At 38.6% G+C, this 18,277-nt stretch overlaps 1 protein-coding gene across 7 annotated transcripts in view; it reads right to left on the bottom strand.

The window, feature by feature from the left end:
• The window catches only part of HMG20A (high mobility group 20A), a 48,353-nt gene that overhangs the window by 14,724 nt on the left and 15,352 nt on the right, over nt 1-18,277 (bottom strand). For all 7 annotated transcript variants that reach the window (XM_064456769.1, XM_064456775.1, XM_064456772.1 and 4 more), the window contains 3 exons: nt 4,876-4,968; nt 2,614-2,761; nt 1,083-1,298 (listed from right to left, as the gene is read on the bottom strand). In XM_064456769.1, the coding sequence (XP_064312839.1) occupies nt 1,083-1,298; nt 2,614-2,761; nt 4,876-4,968 (457 nt within the window). The remainder of the gene's footprint in view (nt 1-1,082; nt 1,299-2,613; nt 2,762-4,875; nt 4,969-18,277) is intronic.

Genomic DNA, 18,277 nt, shown 5'->3' with positions numbered 1-18,277 from the left:
TTTCCATTATGGTTAAAATGCTATGCCTACATGCCATTTTATAATATCTCTAACTTGTATTTTACAAGCTTAGTAAAAAGCAACAAAAGGAACTCTTGTTTTCCGCATCATCCCATTTTTCATCCAGCCATCATAAAATCCTTTAAGTATTATACTGTCCTTAATTATCCTTTTGAAACCTTAAATGCCCTGATAAATTCATATGATAGCATCAAGTTGCACTGTGATTTAACTACTGCTTTGCTGTAATCTCCAATTGGCAATCAGGCATGGATTTTAAGACACCCATTAGCAATAAAAAGGTCCACTCCAGAAGGAGTTAAAGAACCAGACCCAATAGTGCCTTGGTCTTCATTCATGTATCAGACAGTGCAGAAGGCCACAGCAGTCCCAATCAGAAGACATTACATTGGCTGAAAGGTAAAGAAAAACACCCTTTTCCTAAGATAATGTGTGTAGAAACTAGAATACACAACTCCCGCTGTCCTGCCCATCGTACAGATCTCAACTTTCTTTCTAGGGCTAGCAATACTTTAAAACATCGCCTAAAAGTTTGTTCACATTAACCATCTTCAGTAACCTGCCCTTTCAGGTATGCTTGTCTTACTCTAAGACATCAGATGTTTATATATACTGATGAATTTGTAAAATAAACAGAACTGCAAAATCCTTTAAGAAGCTCTGAAATCCTGCCAAGTCTTCCTCAGCCAAATAAGTGCCTGTCTCATCCTTACAATGGCTTTGGCCTTGGAAATTGGCAGGTCTCAGCTGTATCTAAGTACAAGAGTTACATCCAGATGAATCACAAACAGCGGGATGCCTCACTAGAGCAATACCCCCTGTCCTGAGTATATTCTTGCACTATCTAGAGGATACAGTTCTCCTCAAGTCACACATGGATGAGATGTTATGGCCCCACCAGGGTTCATTATTTGAACTCTGGAGGACCTGTGCCCCTTACTTTGAAATACGTTCTTAAACACAACTTCAATCAAAAGCCAATGTTAACTTCTTCACTAAACAATAATATTCCCATTTAACAGTAATCAAAATCCAACAAGGAAAAGGGAGTTTAATGGTACCCGTTTCTCCTCAGGAGGCAGTTTACTCCATTCATTGCCCAGCATTCTGGTGATCTCTGGGAAAGGGACTTCAGGCCTCTTCGCTCGAAGCTGCTCCCTACGCTCATTCATGAATCGCACATACCCTGTGAGGGGGGATTTGGGGGCATTGGTGTCCCTAAGGGGTTTCTTCCTCTTTCTGCCTTTGGCCCAGCCTCCTCGTTTAGTTCTTTGCTGCTGCAAAATGAAAATGGAAGAAAATTCAGATTGAGGGAGAAGAATTACCACCTCTGGAAGGAATAAATATTGATGTCTTAACATTTTCACCAGGATTATGTTGCTGCAATGCATGCTCTCTGTGGATATGAGTTTCAAACCTTACTTTAGAGCAACCCTGACTTTCATCTAAGCAAAGCCAAAAAACCTGCACCGCAAAAAGCTGTTTGCAGTATTCTCCTGGCCTACAGGGACAATAAAGTAACATTTGCATCAACTTCTGATTGTAAAACCATTAAATTATCCTAGCTAATGCAACTGCAATTTTTTTTGTTAGTTGTTTGTTAGGGTTTGGGTTTTTTAAAAAAATTACTACTGTTATTATCATCATTATTCTCACCCTCACATACCCCCACCCCAGTTATTTGCCTCAATATGAAGTTTGGAGATATTTTGTGTATTAGTTAACAGCTGGTAACTAGTTATTTTGCCCCTTCCAAATATTTTGCCTTCATGCATTATGTGCCCAAAACAGAGGTGAAAGGACAGTATACAGGCCTTTCTATTTTATAGACTTTTTTCCCCACTAATCACATCAAATACAGAGATGAAAAAAGGAAGGAACATTTTAAGATTTGCCTGTGGCACACTGGGAGCCCACAGGCATAACGTAATTATCATTTGCCCTCTTGGCTTCACACTAATACTATAGCAACCTCGCTATGTACATACAACTATTTCAGTACTTCTAATCTCTCCCCAGATCGACATGTTCTTGCCATCATCTTAGTTTTAGTTTCCTTTCTAGAATTTTACTTCCTTAATTAAACAAGGACCTCACAGCTGAAGACAAACTACAAGAGGAAAATCAAATGAACCTATCAAAAAACACCCAAACCACCTTCTTGTCAAACGTGAGTTCCTACATGATTTAGTCACCAAAAATCAGTGCAGAACAGTACACAAGGTATAGTCTACAGTAGCAAGCATAATGCTTTCAAAGACATCAATTACCCTCAGAAGAGTACAAAGGTCTCACTTCCTTGACTAACAAGAGATAAAATAAGTCTTCAGAAAAGGCTGAATGCAGTACCAGCCTGTGGACCCTGCCAGCTAAACTCGAGACATGCATGCTGTTCTCTGCATGTTATGACTGCCAGCTTTCGTTGGCTATCTGTGTGCAGTTGTGCAACACAGGAGAAAACTAGAGAGAATCAAAAGATGAAAATGGCAAGTGGATGAAAATTTGTGATCCTATCCAAGTAGGTAAGTCAAACGATAATGACAAAACTCCATGCTTTTGCTTCATTGAGAAGTCACTATTATTTCATCTCACCTCCTCCTCAGGCTTCTGCTCAGTGTTTTCAGCAGTATTAGAGGACTCATTTTGCAGCTGTTGAACCTGTGACAAATCCTCCACCAAATCTGGGTTATTCACAGACTGTGAAGTTCCACCACTGAATGAACTCTCAGAATGAGCTAATCTGAAAAACCACATAATAGAAAAAGAAAAAATTCAATCATCATATTGCTAAATCACTTCCTCTCTAATCTTTTAAAACATGCAAAAACATTGCAAGTATATTCTGTTCTTAAACTAGCAGGAAAAAAAAAATTTAAGAGTCATTTTTGAAGAACTGACTGTTCCTTCCAAGCAACTGCTATAACTACAATAGTTACTATAGACTTTCAAAGACAGTTTGATTTTTAAAGTGTTACTTTGTTTCATTTTTAGTCAAGCTTTTGATTATACAAACAACTGTCAAGCAAGTAAATGTTTGGATAGGAAATCAGAAAGCATGAATCTACACTTCCTCAATAATACCTCAAGGAATTTGAAATGAATGGTTTCATCTTCAACAATATACACCTTTCTGGATGCATTTAATATAATGCACTTGAAAAGCCTGTGGTTGTGTATGATTTTGGATTGAAGTTCATTCAACATGGTCTCCTGTTGATATGTGTGGGTATTTAAAGACTAGCTCCCAGTAGGCTCCTGAACAGCCACTATTTAGTTTTGCTGCAAGAGCTATATTGATCAACCTGACTCCAAGAAAGGGCAAGCTATCTGGAGGGGAAAAAAAAACAACCCAAAAACCACACCACAAAACCAGCAAGCATGCAGAAATATTTCTGGAGGTAGGTAGACAGCGATGAGCACATATTTTGGGGCAACTACCCCATAATCATTTCTACCACTGCACTAAGCAGGCAAATTAACATAAGATTTTTGGGACTCATCTCAGATTCTTATCTGTAGTCCAGCTCAAAAAGGGATAACTTGGCTTTGCCCAGTTACATTCATAAAAACTAGTATAACAGCAGCATATCCTTTAAGACTACTTTGTTTGTTTACTCAGATCTACAGCTGCTTACGCGCATGCCAAATTTTAAATATTCAAAATAATTGCTCCTGTTAATATAGAATACAGCTATAGAAAATTGAGATATATTATCAGAATTGTTAGTTGAATGCCTACAGGAAATTTTGTCTTTAAACAGAAAGAAGTGCATATTTTCATTACTAACTATAATCAGCAATTGCGGCGTAATTATTGGTAAAGACACAATGGCTGGAGAGATCCATGCCTGAGTTTCAGACAACAGACTGAGTTCATATTACTAGGGAGAAAGGGAACAGAGCATACAGACTCCCAAAAGTTAATTACATTTGGTATGTGTCAAAAAGAAAATGGAACAATACTGTTTCTTAGAATCACTGTTACGGTTTGTAGAACATTTCAGCTTTCCTATCCATTACCCCTTAGAAGGGAAGCTTTCTGAACTACACATGCAGGAAAAACTTCCATGTGATGTAGCCATTTGCAGTGAAAGCTAATGAAAGCTCATTCAACATACTAATACCTCTTAATCACAAACATAATTTGAACATGCACCTCATTTGGCACCAGCAAGTTTCAAGTCCCAGATATGTAAACCCAAATTCAGACCTGCTTGAAGTAAGCATGTCCATATTCATTTTTACAGGGCTTTACCTGCCTGCAAAGTCTCAATTTTATTACTTGGTTCTTCACAAAACAGAAAAGAAACCTCAAGTATCAAAACACAGCAAGAATCCCATCTATTCCTAAAAGGCAACTTCTTTTGTCATTGTGATTTTAAGAGAAGCCATTGTTTCAGTCCATAAAAGCAGAGTCAATCTGACAAAAATAAGGCATCAGTTTCTCAGTGATTTTCAGAGACCAGTGATTAACAGTATATCTTTAATAGAAATAATTTATTTAGCAGGGATTACTATAACTGCTAGATACACCCTCCCTCTCTGCCCCCATCATGCTGCCTAAATCTGTCTTAAAGACTAAAATCCTAGGGAAGCACACTTTTAAAGAGAAGAGATGTTAAAGATAAGTTTGCAATAATTTCCATCAGTTCAGAAGGGTCCTGGTTTCTCCTAAATACAGTTCTGTGATGTTCTATCAGGGCCAAGAGAGTGTTGTGGGATTTATTTTTGTTGGTTTTACTTGTTCGGGTTTTTTATATGACTTAGAATGCCCTCTTCCCACTGAAACAGTTTCCCTGGCAAGTCTAGAGATAGTGTCTATCAGCTGAAGGTGAACACGAAGTAGCTGCTTACCCAGTTACAGTAATTTCACTACATTCCTTAGATCCATCTTCATCTGCAAAAAGGGGAGGAAGGTTGGAGCCAGCCACCAAGTTCTCCATACCTCTGGTAAAAAAAAAAGGGAGGGGAAGGTAAGTTAATTAACTTATTGTTCCCCTTCAGCAGCACTTCAGTTTAAGCATCACAACACACCACAGATTTTTTTACCCCATAAACTAATTGGCCAATCATAGCTGGTCGGCCTCAGGACAGATCCTACAGGCAGCTGTGATTAAGGTCAGAGAAGAAAGACCATAAATGATGCTTCAATTCACAGTTCCCCTCTTAACTGAGCCCTGTGCCAATGCCACAGTGTTGCTGGAAATCACACTGTAGCATTCTATTTTACCACTTGACAGAAATTTTCATTCATCATACTCAGCACATAGGTATGTAAATCCCACTCTTCCAATCCACCTTCTTGTTCATCCTCAACCGTGCACCCTCACTACAGATGTTTCTGTATTGACCTCAAAAGAAAACTAAAACTAAGTCCCTCCTGAAGTTCCAAATTAAGACTGTTTTTGATAATTCCTGTCCACTTTTTCACAATACATCTATGAATGCCATTGAGTGTTATTGCTAAGTAAGATAGATTATTTTAAAATAGATTATTTTAAGCTTTGACTCCCGTAGAACAGTTCCAGAAGCAAGCAGTTTAAGGCACGACGTACTTCTCATTCAATACAAACTGTTCCCAAGTTAGAATTAGTTCGAATTAGTTTCTTCTGTATCCTTGTAGCCTGCCATGGGAATTTGATGTGAGATAAGAAATCCAAAGAAAAATTGAATTTATTCATCCTCTTTCTTACTAAAATACAGAACTGTTGTAGGGAAAAAAAACCCAAAACATAAAGCCTTAACAAACTCATTCTACAATTACAAGTTGCAGTTTCAGCCCATTTTAAATCGCCATACCAGTTACCTTTCTGTTCTTTCAGTTTAGAAGTCACCTTTGATGATATTCAACTTGAGTACTGCTATCCCTTTCAGCTAGTATACTTGGGCTTTAAGTGAGTTATAATCTTGTGCTGCTTTCTCCTGGATTGGTATGTTTTCCACTCAGCATCAAAATCAAAGTGATCCAAGACAAAATCCTGCTCCATGCTTTTGATATTATATCTACTTTCCCACACTCAACCCCAGTTCCACAGGTAAAGGTTTTCTACAAACAAAAGTAACAACACTGTTTCTTGCATCTTATATGACTTGCAGATCCCTACCACAAGTACTATATATGATATGGCGCAAGACTTGTGCCAACAAACCAGTGAATACAGCAGGCCACTCAAACAGGTGAGCACTGTGCTCCTACTCAAAGGACTTTGGATGTGACAGACATTTAATGGACAGCTATATTTGGTTAAAATTGGTCAAAAGACATAAAGGGTATTCTCAGGAACCAAAAGTGTAATCAGACATCTGACATTCTGTTTTGAGATCGTGAGCTCTGCTCTATTCATTTCATGCCTCCCTTTGAAAACATAAGAATATGTACTCCCTTTAGCAATAGCTCTACACCTTCATAAGCACCTCAGACGTTAGTTGATAAATGAATCTCTAAGTCTCCAATTTATTCAGTTAGTACTCACAGTAGATCAGCTGAAAATCTCCATTAAACAGGCATTGTGTCCATCTAATTTCCACCATAAAGTTCATTCAAGTTTCCAGAAAAAACTATCCTTCCTATACAGAAGGAAAATGTCAGAAAGAAGAGTAGTCACCTTCTCTCATTTTTTCAGATGACATTCAGCCTTTTCTCTTCTATTTTTCCAACAGTTGAGATCCTTAGATCATCCTTAAGAACCCCATCATTCCTATTAATTATCAGAATAACTAAAGCTAAACAGACTGCTTCTAGGTGGTACGGACATTGACCTCTAGCAGAGAAACATCCTTTACTCACGTATATGAAAGATTCAACCAGGAATGAAGAAATCCAATTCCTGCTCTACCATTATAAACAACAAACTGAGTATAGTTTTGGGGCCTCAGCCTCAACAGAGAAGTGGCAAAGCTGAAGACTCTCTAGCAAAGGGCTGCCACGATGGTCATGGTCCTAGAGCACCTGACCTAATAAGGGATGTTGAGGAAACTGGGCTTGCTCAGTCTGGGAGAGGACGCTTAGGTACCTATTAGATTTGCCCTTAAGCTACCCAATGGAAGTAGCACAGACGACAGAACCAAACTCTCAGTAGTTATATTGGCTTTGCACATTCAGATTGGACACCAGGAGGGTAGCGTAACACTTAAACAGGTTACCAGAGAGGTGGCGGTGGAATATATCCTTGCAGTTTGCAAATGCTCAGTTACACAAAGCTGTAACTGACCTAAACTAGTGTTGGCAGCAGTCCTGCTTTGAGTGGGAGGTTGAACTAAGATGACATCCAGATGTCCCTCCCAAGCAACATCTGCAGTTCTCTGAACCGTAACTCTACATTATGCTTTCTTTCAAAAACTAGCATCTCTGACATAAGAAAAAGACTCAAATAACACAATGCTTTTAGTAAAAGCGGTGAGATACTTTGGTAAAACATATAGGATTTTAATTCCTAAAGAAGGAAATAGAAACAATGCTTCCTCACATGTAGAAAAGAATCTACACCAAGGCTGGGGCTTTATGTATTGCAAGAAAATCTGAAAATTCAATGGATTTGAAGGAGCTCTTCACTGATGCCCAGAAAGCTGTTTACGCAGAGCTACTAAATATACATTGCTTCATGCAGTTGTCAAGTGAGAGAGTAATGAAGTTTTATGTTACACAATCTTTTAGTTTTGTCAGTCAAAAGTCCTAAATATCTTCAAAAAATAACTTAAGCAATTGGACTAAAACCTTGCAAATCTGTATTTTTTTATATGTGAAAAGCTTTATGCATGTCTGAAAAAATAAAATATCTATCTCTGTTGTCCAGGCACCTCCAGCAGCATTCTTGGGGTTAAGGAGCTCTTCTTAGCCTCACCACATCAATCTACTGGCACTTAGCACTCCCACACATCCCTTAAAAGAATACATATCCTCTGCACCTGAACATAGCATTAACAAGTGCTTCTGCCGCTCATGCCCACTGTGACCTTCTCACCAGGTCCCGATATGTCTGTTCACATCTAGACCTAGTCAGCAGCAGCAGAGTCTAAGTTTGCTTTCAAACTGTGGGGAGGCAGCCGGACATCAACCTTAACAACATATAAACAGAACACAAACACAGGAAGCAGAGAGAACATGCTATTTTATTTAGCCCATAGCCTTTAGCTACTCACTCTTTCAGCTGATACTGAGCCACATCCTAAAGAAAATTTAATATCAGTGAATTTACAATGGCTTCTAATCTATTCCAGAAAGCAAGAAAACAAGACAGTTCCCCGAGACCTCACTGAGAATGGATGGGAGTCTACACAAGTCCTTCAGTCACATTTCTTATGGTTAACTGCCCCATGCCTTCCCTCTAAGGCCGCTATCCACTAGTTTCCACCCCACTGCAGAGCTACATGTTAATTTCCAAGATGTAACGAAATGCGCAAAGCAAAAACCTGAGGAAAATAACAGTAACAGGGAAGAAAGGGAATTGCTGCTTCTCAAACTTGAGCCTTTACAGAATTCACAGGACTTGAAAAGGACAGTTGGTAACTCCAATCTAGATTTGTTCTGAATATTTGTGCAGCTCTGTCAATTCAAACTCTGGCTAAAGTGACTAAAAGGACACATTTGACTAAGTTCAAGGCACAATGTACACTTTTTAAATGGCTAACAAATATATCCTATTTTCACTTTTTAACTATGTCTACCCAAATGCAAAAACAAAAATGCAAGGAATGTTAAACTCGAAACCTTCACAATCACTACAATTCAATGCAAGTATGTACCACCTCCAAATAAAACTAACTCAAACTACAGCAGCTCTGAGTTCACTGTACTGCTACACTACTAGTGGTATTGACTTAAGGAAGCAACCAGCTAACCAGGAATACAGAAAGACAGGTTTATTTATTAGCAGCAGCTTTTGATAAAGTACTTGAAGAACCATGATTTATTTTGGGATAGACCAATTCTGGAAGATCCAGTATGTACTCAATTACCTGATTAACACGTGGCTCAGAGGCTGGTGCCATTGGTGGAATTTTGGGTTTTTTGATCATGGGGAGGTTTACATGGCACAGGCGTCTGGCAGCAGATGGAGTTCACCTATCTCAAAGGGGGAAAAGGATTCTTGCACGTGAGTTGGCAGGACTCATCGAGAGGGCTTTAAACTAGGTTCAAAGGGGAAAGGGGATATAGCCAGGCCCACTAGAGAGGAGCCTAGGGGTGGCATGCCAGAGTGCAAGTGCATCTACACCAATGCACTCAGCGTGGGCAACAAACAGGAGGAGCTGGAAGCCATTGTGCAGAGGGATATAGCTATGACTTAGTTGCCATCAGAAAGACATGGTGGAATGACTCTTATGAGCTTTAGGAGACATGGTAGCGTTGAGCTGACAGTTGGACTTGATGATCCTAGAGGTCTTTTCCAACCTTAATGATTCTACGATTTCTGTGATTTTCCCTTCTCCTGGTTCTCTATGTTGTGCTGTCAACAGCCAGTTGAACATGAGCCAGGAGTGTGCCCAGGTGGCCAAGAAGGCCAACAGCATCCTGGCTTCTATCAGGAATAGTGTGGCCAGCAGGAGTAGGAAACTGATCGTGCCCCTGTAGCCGGCACTGGTGAGGCCACACATCAAATACTGTGTTCAGTTTTGGGTCCCCCAGTACAAGAAGGATATTGAGGTGCTGGAGTGTGTCCAGAGAAGGGCAATGAAGGTGGAGGGTCTAGAGAGCAGGTCTTACGAGGCAAGATTGAGGGAACTGGAGTTGTTTAGTCTGGAGAAGAGGAGGCTGAGGGAAGACCTTATTGCTCTCTACAACTACCTGAAAGGAGGTTGTAGTGAGGTGGGGGGGTTGGTCTCTTCCCCCAAGCTACTAGTGATAGAACAAGAAGAAACAGCTTCAGGCTGCATCAGGGGAGCTTTAGATTGGAGATTAGGAAAAATTTCTTTCCTGGAAGAGTGGTGAGGCACTGGAACAGGCTGCCCAGAGAGGTGGTAGAGTCACCATCCCTGGAGGTATTTAAAAGACGTGTAGATGTGGCACTTCAGGGCATGGTTTAGGAGACATGGTAGCATTGAGTTGATGCTCAGACTTGATGATCCTAGAGGTCTTTTCCAGCCTTAATGATTCTATGATTCTATAGTTCCTTTACAACCTTTGTAGGGTGGAGCAAAGACTACAGCCAAACCAAAACTGTAATGCTCAACCTTACCACCACTTGGGAGTTTCCATAGAGATTCTGCTTCCATTATAAGCACAACACTGCTCAACCAGAAGCATTGTTCTCAGAATGCCAGCAGCAGACATACACGTCCCACTCTACTATGGATAAGCCAATACAGTCAGCAGTACATTTTTCTGACTTTACATTAGTTCCAAACACTCCAGGCGCTCTTGTGCACTGATTTTACTCCTAAGTGCACACTCCACAGCTTTTCTTTTCTTGTATTTCCTACATCCAGCATAACAATAGTCAGTTGTGGAACAGTAGTAACGATCTCATCTACAGAGGCTGGAAGAGCTTTGGATGACTGGTTTGGGGTGCACTATTAACCAATATTTAACAAGGATAAAAAAAATAAAAGCAAAAAAAGCAAGTACAAGGATCAAGGAAGAAGAACACAAGCTTGATCTCCAGAGAACTAAGTAGGATTATGTGTGCAAAAATCCAAGGTGAGACCAAGAAAAATACCAGTGAAGAACAAGTTTCCCACCATTCCATGCTCTCAATGTTTAAACATTGATAGTATTTCCAGAGATCCATTAGTCACCTACAGTAACATTAGTTAAACCTCTTTCTGAGCCTAAAGAAGATTCTACGTTACCCTAAGCAATCAAAAAATGCTTAATTTATCTTTTTCTTCCTCTCCCTTCCCTCATCTCTCAGGGAAAACAAAGGCTTCATGGTGCAGAAAAATCTACAACAGTATTCTTTTACCTTCAGTTTACATTTTCTAGCTGGATACTTCATTTGCATGCAATGAGAGATCATACTTAATACTACAGAGTGTACCAACGTGGTTTGACAGTATTACTTACAAAATGAAATCAGAACTTACACAGCATAAAGATGTACCTGCTACTACACACATCAATACATAGGGAAGAATCAAACAGTAGGTAAACAAATACCTTTGAAAACCAGAAGTATAGCTTAAATACACTTTCTTAATTTCTTCTCACATTAACTTTTGATCATACCATATAATTGCTATGTTATTCTAGTAGGTAAGAGGAAGTAGCTGAGTTGTATTTTGGGTAGACTGAAAGCTACCATATGATCTAATTTCTAGTCACATATGTACAGTTGAAAGGAAAAGTTAAAAGAAGGTAGTTGTAAAATCAGGGTGAGAACAAAATCCGTGATACAGGCTAGACAGAATGACTGACTTTTCTTTAACATCATGACTATCATTGCATTGTTTGCTATGCTATTATAGGGCAGCAGACCTAAACACATAGGTGATGCAAAATTTAAAACCCAAGTTTTTAAAAAAAGTCTTTTATGCATGCAATAAAGGGTAAATTTTGTCACAGTCAACCTTTTCTTCAAAGTATCAGATAATTTTTCTCAAACAGCAAAGATGCCATTTAAAATGTGTGATCAAACAATTTTATCTAGCAGACACCTCAGTGTAGCACATCTGCAGTCTTATTTTTCAAAGGAGACAACTGGAGTCAAAGTAGAACATGCTCATGGCGAGACTGTTACAACAACGCAAGCTACAAGCGGACATTCTTCTCTAACACCATGCACTGGCTGTCTCACGGCTCACCCCAGATGAAGAAACAGTCCCTCCCAGACCCAAAGCAAAGCAATTACTGTATACTCTACCACTTTCCAAACTGTTCATTGTTTCCACAAAATGTAACTTTCTTTGCTTGTGTGAAGTGATTCACAACATTTGTGAAACGAGGCTAGACTGTACAGTGCCTGCACAGGTCTGGTCATGCAGTAAGTCACTGTCAAATGCAGACTGACTTCTTACATATCCCAAGGCCACACGGAGTCTTGAGATGGCCCTGAACACTGGAAAAGGGTGAAAAGAGCCCTTAGCAATGTTGCCTTTTCAATAACTTCATTGTATCAGATAATCTTTAGTAATTCTTGATTTTTTTGTTCTTAACTATTTATTTACTCATCCAATTAAAAGGTAAGGTTATAAATACATATTTATTGCAGTTAAGCATATTTAAATACGAAGTCTGCATCAGAAATCCAACTTACAGCCTGATTATAAAACACTGCAGGAGTTCCAATTACCTCACTGCCAGCTCTAGTTTTAGAAACATTACTGCTGAGTGGAGGATTTTTCTCCCATACTTATTCCTGAAGTCTCTCATCCTTCTTTGCCAGAACAAATAGCTCCAAACCCTACCATCCAGAGAATAACTATTAAAAAAAAATCTCCTGCTACCATCACAGAAGAATCACAGTACTCACAATATTCCTTATCTACGCATCAGAATCCAAGCACTTTGTAATGTAAATAATTTAAACTCAGATGATTTATTGTCAGAAAAAAAATCTAGGATCATCCCTTTGTCTGTCCACATGTAGCCAGAATATCAGGAAGAAAAACTGAACTGAAGCAAGTACATCTCCAATTAAAATCACAGTGCTTTTGGAGCTGTTAGAAGAAGTTCAGATTCTCTTGAGAGCCACATTTTCTTCCATCAAACTGGAGCAGAAGCATATTATCCAGCATCCCTGACTGCAAAAATCAGGTCTGTCTTCTTCCCTACAGGCAACTCATTAGACAAAGATCTTTGTGACTTCAGGAAAATTGCAAGCCAAACCTAATGGGATGAGGGTTTTTCTCTCAGACCAGAAAGTATGTAACAGAGAACAGCCAACTGCTTTTTGTTTTTACTGGCAAGAAGTAAAAATAAGAAACACTAGAGACCAAAATAAAGACCTGCAGGAAAAAATTGCAGAGTTTCACTGCATTTCCAAGCAGCTTAAGGAAAGAAGGGAAAGATGTAAAGCTTAGTTTTATGGTTAGTTTATCTGGATCTTTGTGGCAAACACTAACAAAGCTATTAATACTCAAACTTTAGGAACAGCTGCCAAACATCTGCAAAAACATATTTGTTTTAAAAAAACCACAAGTGTTCAATTCTATATTCTACTCTTATTTATATAAATGCAATATATAAAATCCTGTCTCCTGGAATTTAAGACCTTATTCACAAAAGAAAGGTATATACTCAACTCTGCAGACAAAAGCAAGAACACCACCACACTGAATTCCCTCTCCCTTCAAGTACACGAAAGAAATTTTGCAGCAGCAATAAACAACCTTTTTAGATCACTCAAGGGAAAACAAAACCCCACAATGAGATTACTGTACAATCAGTTGTGCTATCCACCTTCAGATAGCTAAAATCAGTAATTGTGGTACAAGGTACCCAGAGAGAAGGCTTTGTTATACAGCCCTTCATTGCAGGTATTAAGCAACTATGGATTAGGATAGTTTATTTTATTCTGAATTAACTTTCTTAATGATAGTATCAGATGCCATTTAAAATAATACCACTAACATATACAACTCTGCAAAATTTATTTAATCCTCATGTTACAGATCTCACATGAAAAAGCATAAACCATTCATACCACAACAAGTATAGAAACATTGATAATTTATTTTAATTAATCACTTTACCTACGCTAAGTCCAGTATTTGACTACCAGGGATGGCACTCACTTTTGTAATTTGTCTGTCTTAACCTCCTCTGAATTTCCAGTTACGATAGGCAATTCAGTGTTCCTCTTTACCTGCTCTATCATTTGCAAATTTCTCTGGGATCCAAGGACCTCATATTTCACTGGACAAAGTTCTCTAACACCTGCTTTTACACTAATAAGGCAAAAGGACTACCCCATAAAAACCCATAACCACCAACTATGTGGCAGACACATCTCTGAAACCACAGTGATTATAAATCATCCAAGACTTTACCAGATCCTGTTAGCTTCCCTATCAGTAATTAAATGGTTACTTTCCTTCAAAATTAAAGTTCAGTTCTTCTGATCATTTGTGTCGGTAAGACTCAATCATTACACTGTTTGTGGAATGTAAACATTGAAGTGCCATGAGCAAAGCAATTTATTAAAAAATGTAAATGAACAGAGTGGAGTTTTTCATGGTGTTTGTCCAGCTCTAACATTTATCAGCATCACACAAGTGAAACAAGAAACTATTAATGCTTGACAACTGCTTTGATTTAAAATACCAAAGAAGTATTCTGAGCTAGTATTCTGAATGTCAAGGAATCCTGATTGTGACTGGCCCATGAAATGAAAAGTCACATATTTGAAAGTAAAATAATTGAAGAGTGGATACACCTGCTGAGAATGAAAAGTTGTTGTAAAGGTATTTTAGCACTTTTACACTCTCTCAAAGCCTTACTCATCACAAAAGTCATCAGGGAAGAATGGCATATATTCCTAGCTCACTTAAAATTCTGGGAGAGGAAACTCTGGCAGCGGCCACAGAGGAATACAGATTGGAATTTCTCAGGCACATATCACCAAAATAAGTCATTACTGGCCATTTTACAGAATATGGGGTTGAATACTTTGGATGTGAGACTATACTGAAAAGAGATTGAGTATATACTTACAAGAATGACTCACCACAGGCTTTGTGACCCAACAGAAAAGCATCTACTTTGACCTCAAGAGCCACGAAGACAGCACAGAATTGGATATTTTAAATGCACTGATATGGGTACAGGGACAAAGGTTAGAGGAAATTAAGTGTGGGAAGAGTCAGGGATTCTCACACAAAACAGGCAACTAATTCTGCCTGTTTTCAGAAAAGACCCATCTTTAGAAAGAGTATGACATGCCAGCTTCCATATATTTTTGCTTTTGTTTTTCTTGCCCTTGCCTTGCACTACTCTAACATAAAACAAATGAGTCTGAACAAACAAAAACCTGTCATTTAGACGAAATCACAATTTTTAGATAGCCTAGGCTGTGTAAAAACAACAGGTATATAAACATTCACTCTTAACTGCTAGTTCTTTCCCTTTAAAAGATCAACAGAACTGATACTAGCAAATTCTTCCTAATAGCAAAAATAGTGAAGACCTAGATTGGACTGTTTGTTTCTAATCTGTTCTAGTAATAGATAAATATGTATCAGAAATTAAAGTTTGGATGCATATTGCATGAAGCACATTGAAATCCCTTTTCAGCCAAGGCTCTAACAGTCTTTAATCTGGCATCACAGGATTAAAATCATACAGACCTCAGAAACAGACTGATGGAAAAACAGATAAGGAAAACGAGCACAAAAGAACAGACACGAGGTTCAAGCAAGTATCAAGATATAAGTGGACACCGCTTACAAAACCTTCTCTGGATTCATGAAAAGAAACAGGAATAGAAATGACAGCACAAGCCTGTCAAAGCATCCTCTCTCCTGGAACAGCAGATAGCTCCTTTGACCAGTGCTAATAAGATTTTAAAGTTGTCTGAGGCCACAGATGAAATGTGTAAAGATAGATACTATAGGGAAAGACTACACCCAACACATGAATAGAAAATTTTAGAGAAATTGGAAGAGACTGTAACTATAGGCACATACCAGGTTTCCTTTCTCACCACCAAAAAGGAAAGCACATGGAAATTTTAAAATCATACAAGAACCCAGATACTTCCATGGCTCCATAAAAGATTTAACTTATATCAACAGCAGAATATAGGTAAGTTAGAATAAAGCTTTACACATCCTCATCTTCATCCTCCAAAGGCAACAGAAAATTATGCTGTTTAGCATCAAGAATGAAGCTAGGGGAATGATGCAAGGGAAAAAAACAACAATGGCATAAGCCTACTGGAACACTCTGACTGCTCTCCAGTTTTACACAATAAATCAGACACCCAGGGATGTGTGTGAAGTATGGAAAGAGGCAGGTAGAGAGTACATTTCTGTGTACCTGTGGCATACATAATGAAAATATTTAATTTTGCAGCTGAAGTAGGATCCTAAAGAAAGAAGCCATGCCAGCAGCATGGCTAAATATGCTAGGCTGAGCACTCAAGACAACAGGTAAACATTTGCAGTATTTCACCTGATCCCCAAGCCACTAGCAGTAGCCCAAACAAACTGCTGTGAGGACAGTGGCTAACTTCTACCACCTGTCATGCTGATGCTGCCATCTCTTCTTTGTGTCTATCCTGTCATATCATAGGCAAGAAGTCAAAAGAAGCCAGGGAGAAAAGTAATTAAGAGCAGAGCATCACTGCCTAGAGCTTGGAGCCAAATAGCAAACAAGAACCTGGGAAAAGTGTGGCTAAGACCTATAATAACCTGCTCTTCCAACTTCCCTCTTCTACAGCTGCTCCTCAGATGCCAGAAACAAGGAACTGCAGATGGGAAATGTGCACAAGCTCTGCAAAATAGAGTTGATCTACATACACCATAAATTTAGTCCTAAAAGAGAACGTAAATCTTTCCAAATAGGCTGAAGACTGAACAGACACGAGGATGGAGGTCTCACATGTAACACACAGTCGCAAGCACTCATATATGAAAGGATTCCTAATTCATGTTTAGTTATAAGTGTTCTGAAAGATATTTGGCATTCAGGTTTGAATATTTATCATATTTAGCAAAGATTTATACTGCTTTTACATTTCCTTTTGATGATTGAATTTCTATATATATTTGTTAAGTAAATATGGTTCCTCTAAGCCAAAGCATAAATATTATCCCAACACCCCTATATTTGGGTAAAGTGGCATAGCTGGTTTAAAGAAGATCTTATAGGAAATCTCTAAGAGCTAAGAATACAACCAAACTTCAGAAACAGTCTTTAAAATGCTACCAGCCTTAACCCTTTTGTATTGGACATCTCAACTAACCAAGTCATTGCTTGGTTTTAGACATCACGAAGTAGCTGTGAGAATCTCACTTGAATGCACATCATGTAATTTTTACTGCAAAGAAAAATAAGAACTGAAGTCTGTGTGATCCTTGACAAATGCTCAGTAACACTCTGGTTTACAGAGCTTTAAATAGTGGGGAAAATGGGAAAACATTTGTTTTTTCAGAAGGGCTACAACAGATTTCACCTCAGTATAACTTCATAATCCAAAGTTCATTGCCCTGATCAGGAACACACAAAGCAAACTCGTGGAAAAACAAAAGTTTATGCAACACTGTCTTTTTTTGATTTGTGGAACCTAAACATTTTACAACAGAAGCACAGGCACAGTGCTGCAAATTCAGGAAACCTACTTTTCTTGGTTACCTTTTGCAGCCTTTTAGAAGCGAGTACACGGATTACCTGAGGAACCATTACCACATTTAACCCTAAAAGTTAGCTCAGGGGCTTTTGAAGTTAGACAACTGTCTTTTCAATCACCAGCACTCCCTTTTCATTTTAAAAAAAGCTCCTCTGAAAAAGCACTCATCTGTATTTTGCTCCTCCCCACATCTCCCAGAAAAAAGTAAAAAAAGCATGACATTGCTTTTCAAACATTACCTTTCTAAAAGCAGAAAGTATTCAGCTTTTATGAAAACTTTAACAATAATATTTGAGCTTATGGACTTCCTGAGATAAAACATTACAGTAATGGAAGGTTGGCCTTCCTGGTCTTTAACAGTCACCCAAACCAGCTAATTCCCACCCTGGAACAGTTTCCTGACCTCTAGAAAGGGTCATCTATGTTTAACTATAGACAAAATATGCCCATGGCATTCCAAAGCTCCCTGGTAAACTCACTAAGAAGAATCCAGTAGGCTCAGCTCACATCTCAACCAAGCTTTCTTTCTCATTATAAAATATCTATTCCAGAAGAAACCATTAATTAAGTAAACCTTTAAGTAACTCCTACCTGGCTGCCATAAAGTAGCACACACTGATTCTTCAGCAATGATTACATAGTTCTTAAAGCAGGCTAGTTATCTCTCCTGTTTGCTTCCTGATAAGTCACAGCAATGAGTAAACCTCCAAGAGCAGGTTGCAATGTGTAACTAGAGAGTCCTGAGAGACCACAGAGAAGTACTGCACCAGACATTACTTAGTATCTCCCACCCACAGAATAATATGCCTAGGTGTTTTGAGTCCAGCATGTAAAAGACATAAAAGGAGAAGCCTATTATTTGAAACTATACTAAGTCACCAAGCTGATTAGGAAAGACTGTTTGAAATTTCAGCTTGTAAAAACGCTATTTTAGACAACTGAAGTATGTTTCATTTACAGCTAACAGTTCAGTTAACAAGAAGCAGAAATATTCATCCACTTCACACTCAAATTTTCCTCTACTCAGGTATCCA

Source organism: Phalacrocorax carbo, chromosome 7 (genome assembly GCF_963921805.1).
Source record: "Phalacrocorax carbo chromosome 7, bPhaCar2.1, whole genome shotgun sequence".
Lineage (NCBI taxonomy): Eukaryota > Metazoa > Chordata > Aves > Suliformes > Phalacrocoracidae > Phalacrocorax > Phalacrocorax carbo.
The sequence above is the reverse complement of the archived record's forward strand: the minus strand, read 5'-3'. Positions and strand labels throughout refer to the sequence as shown.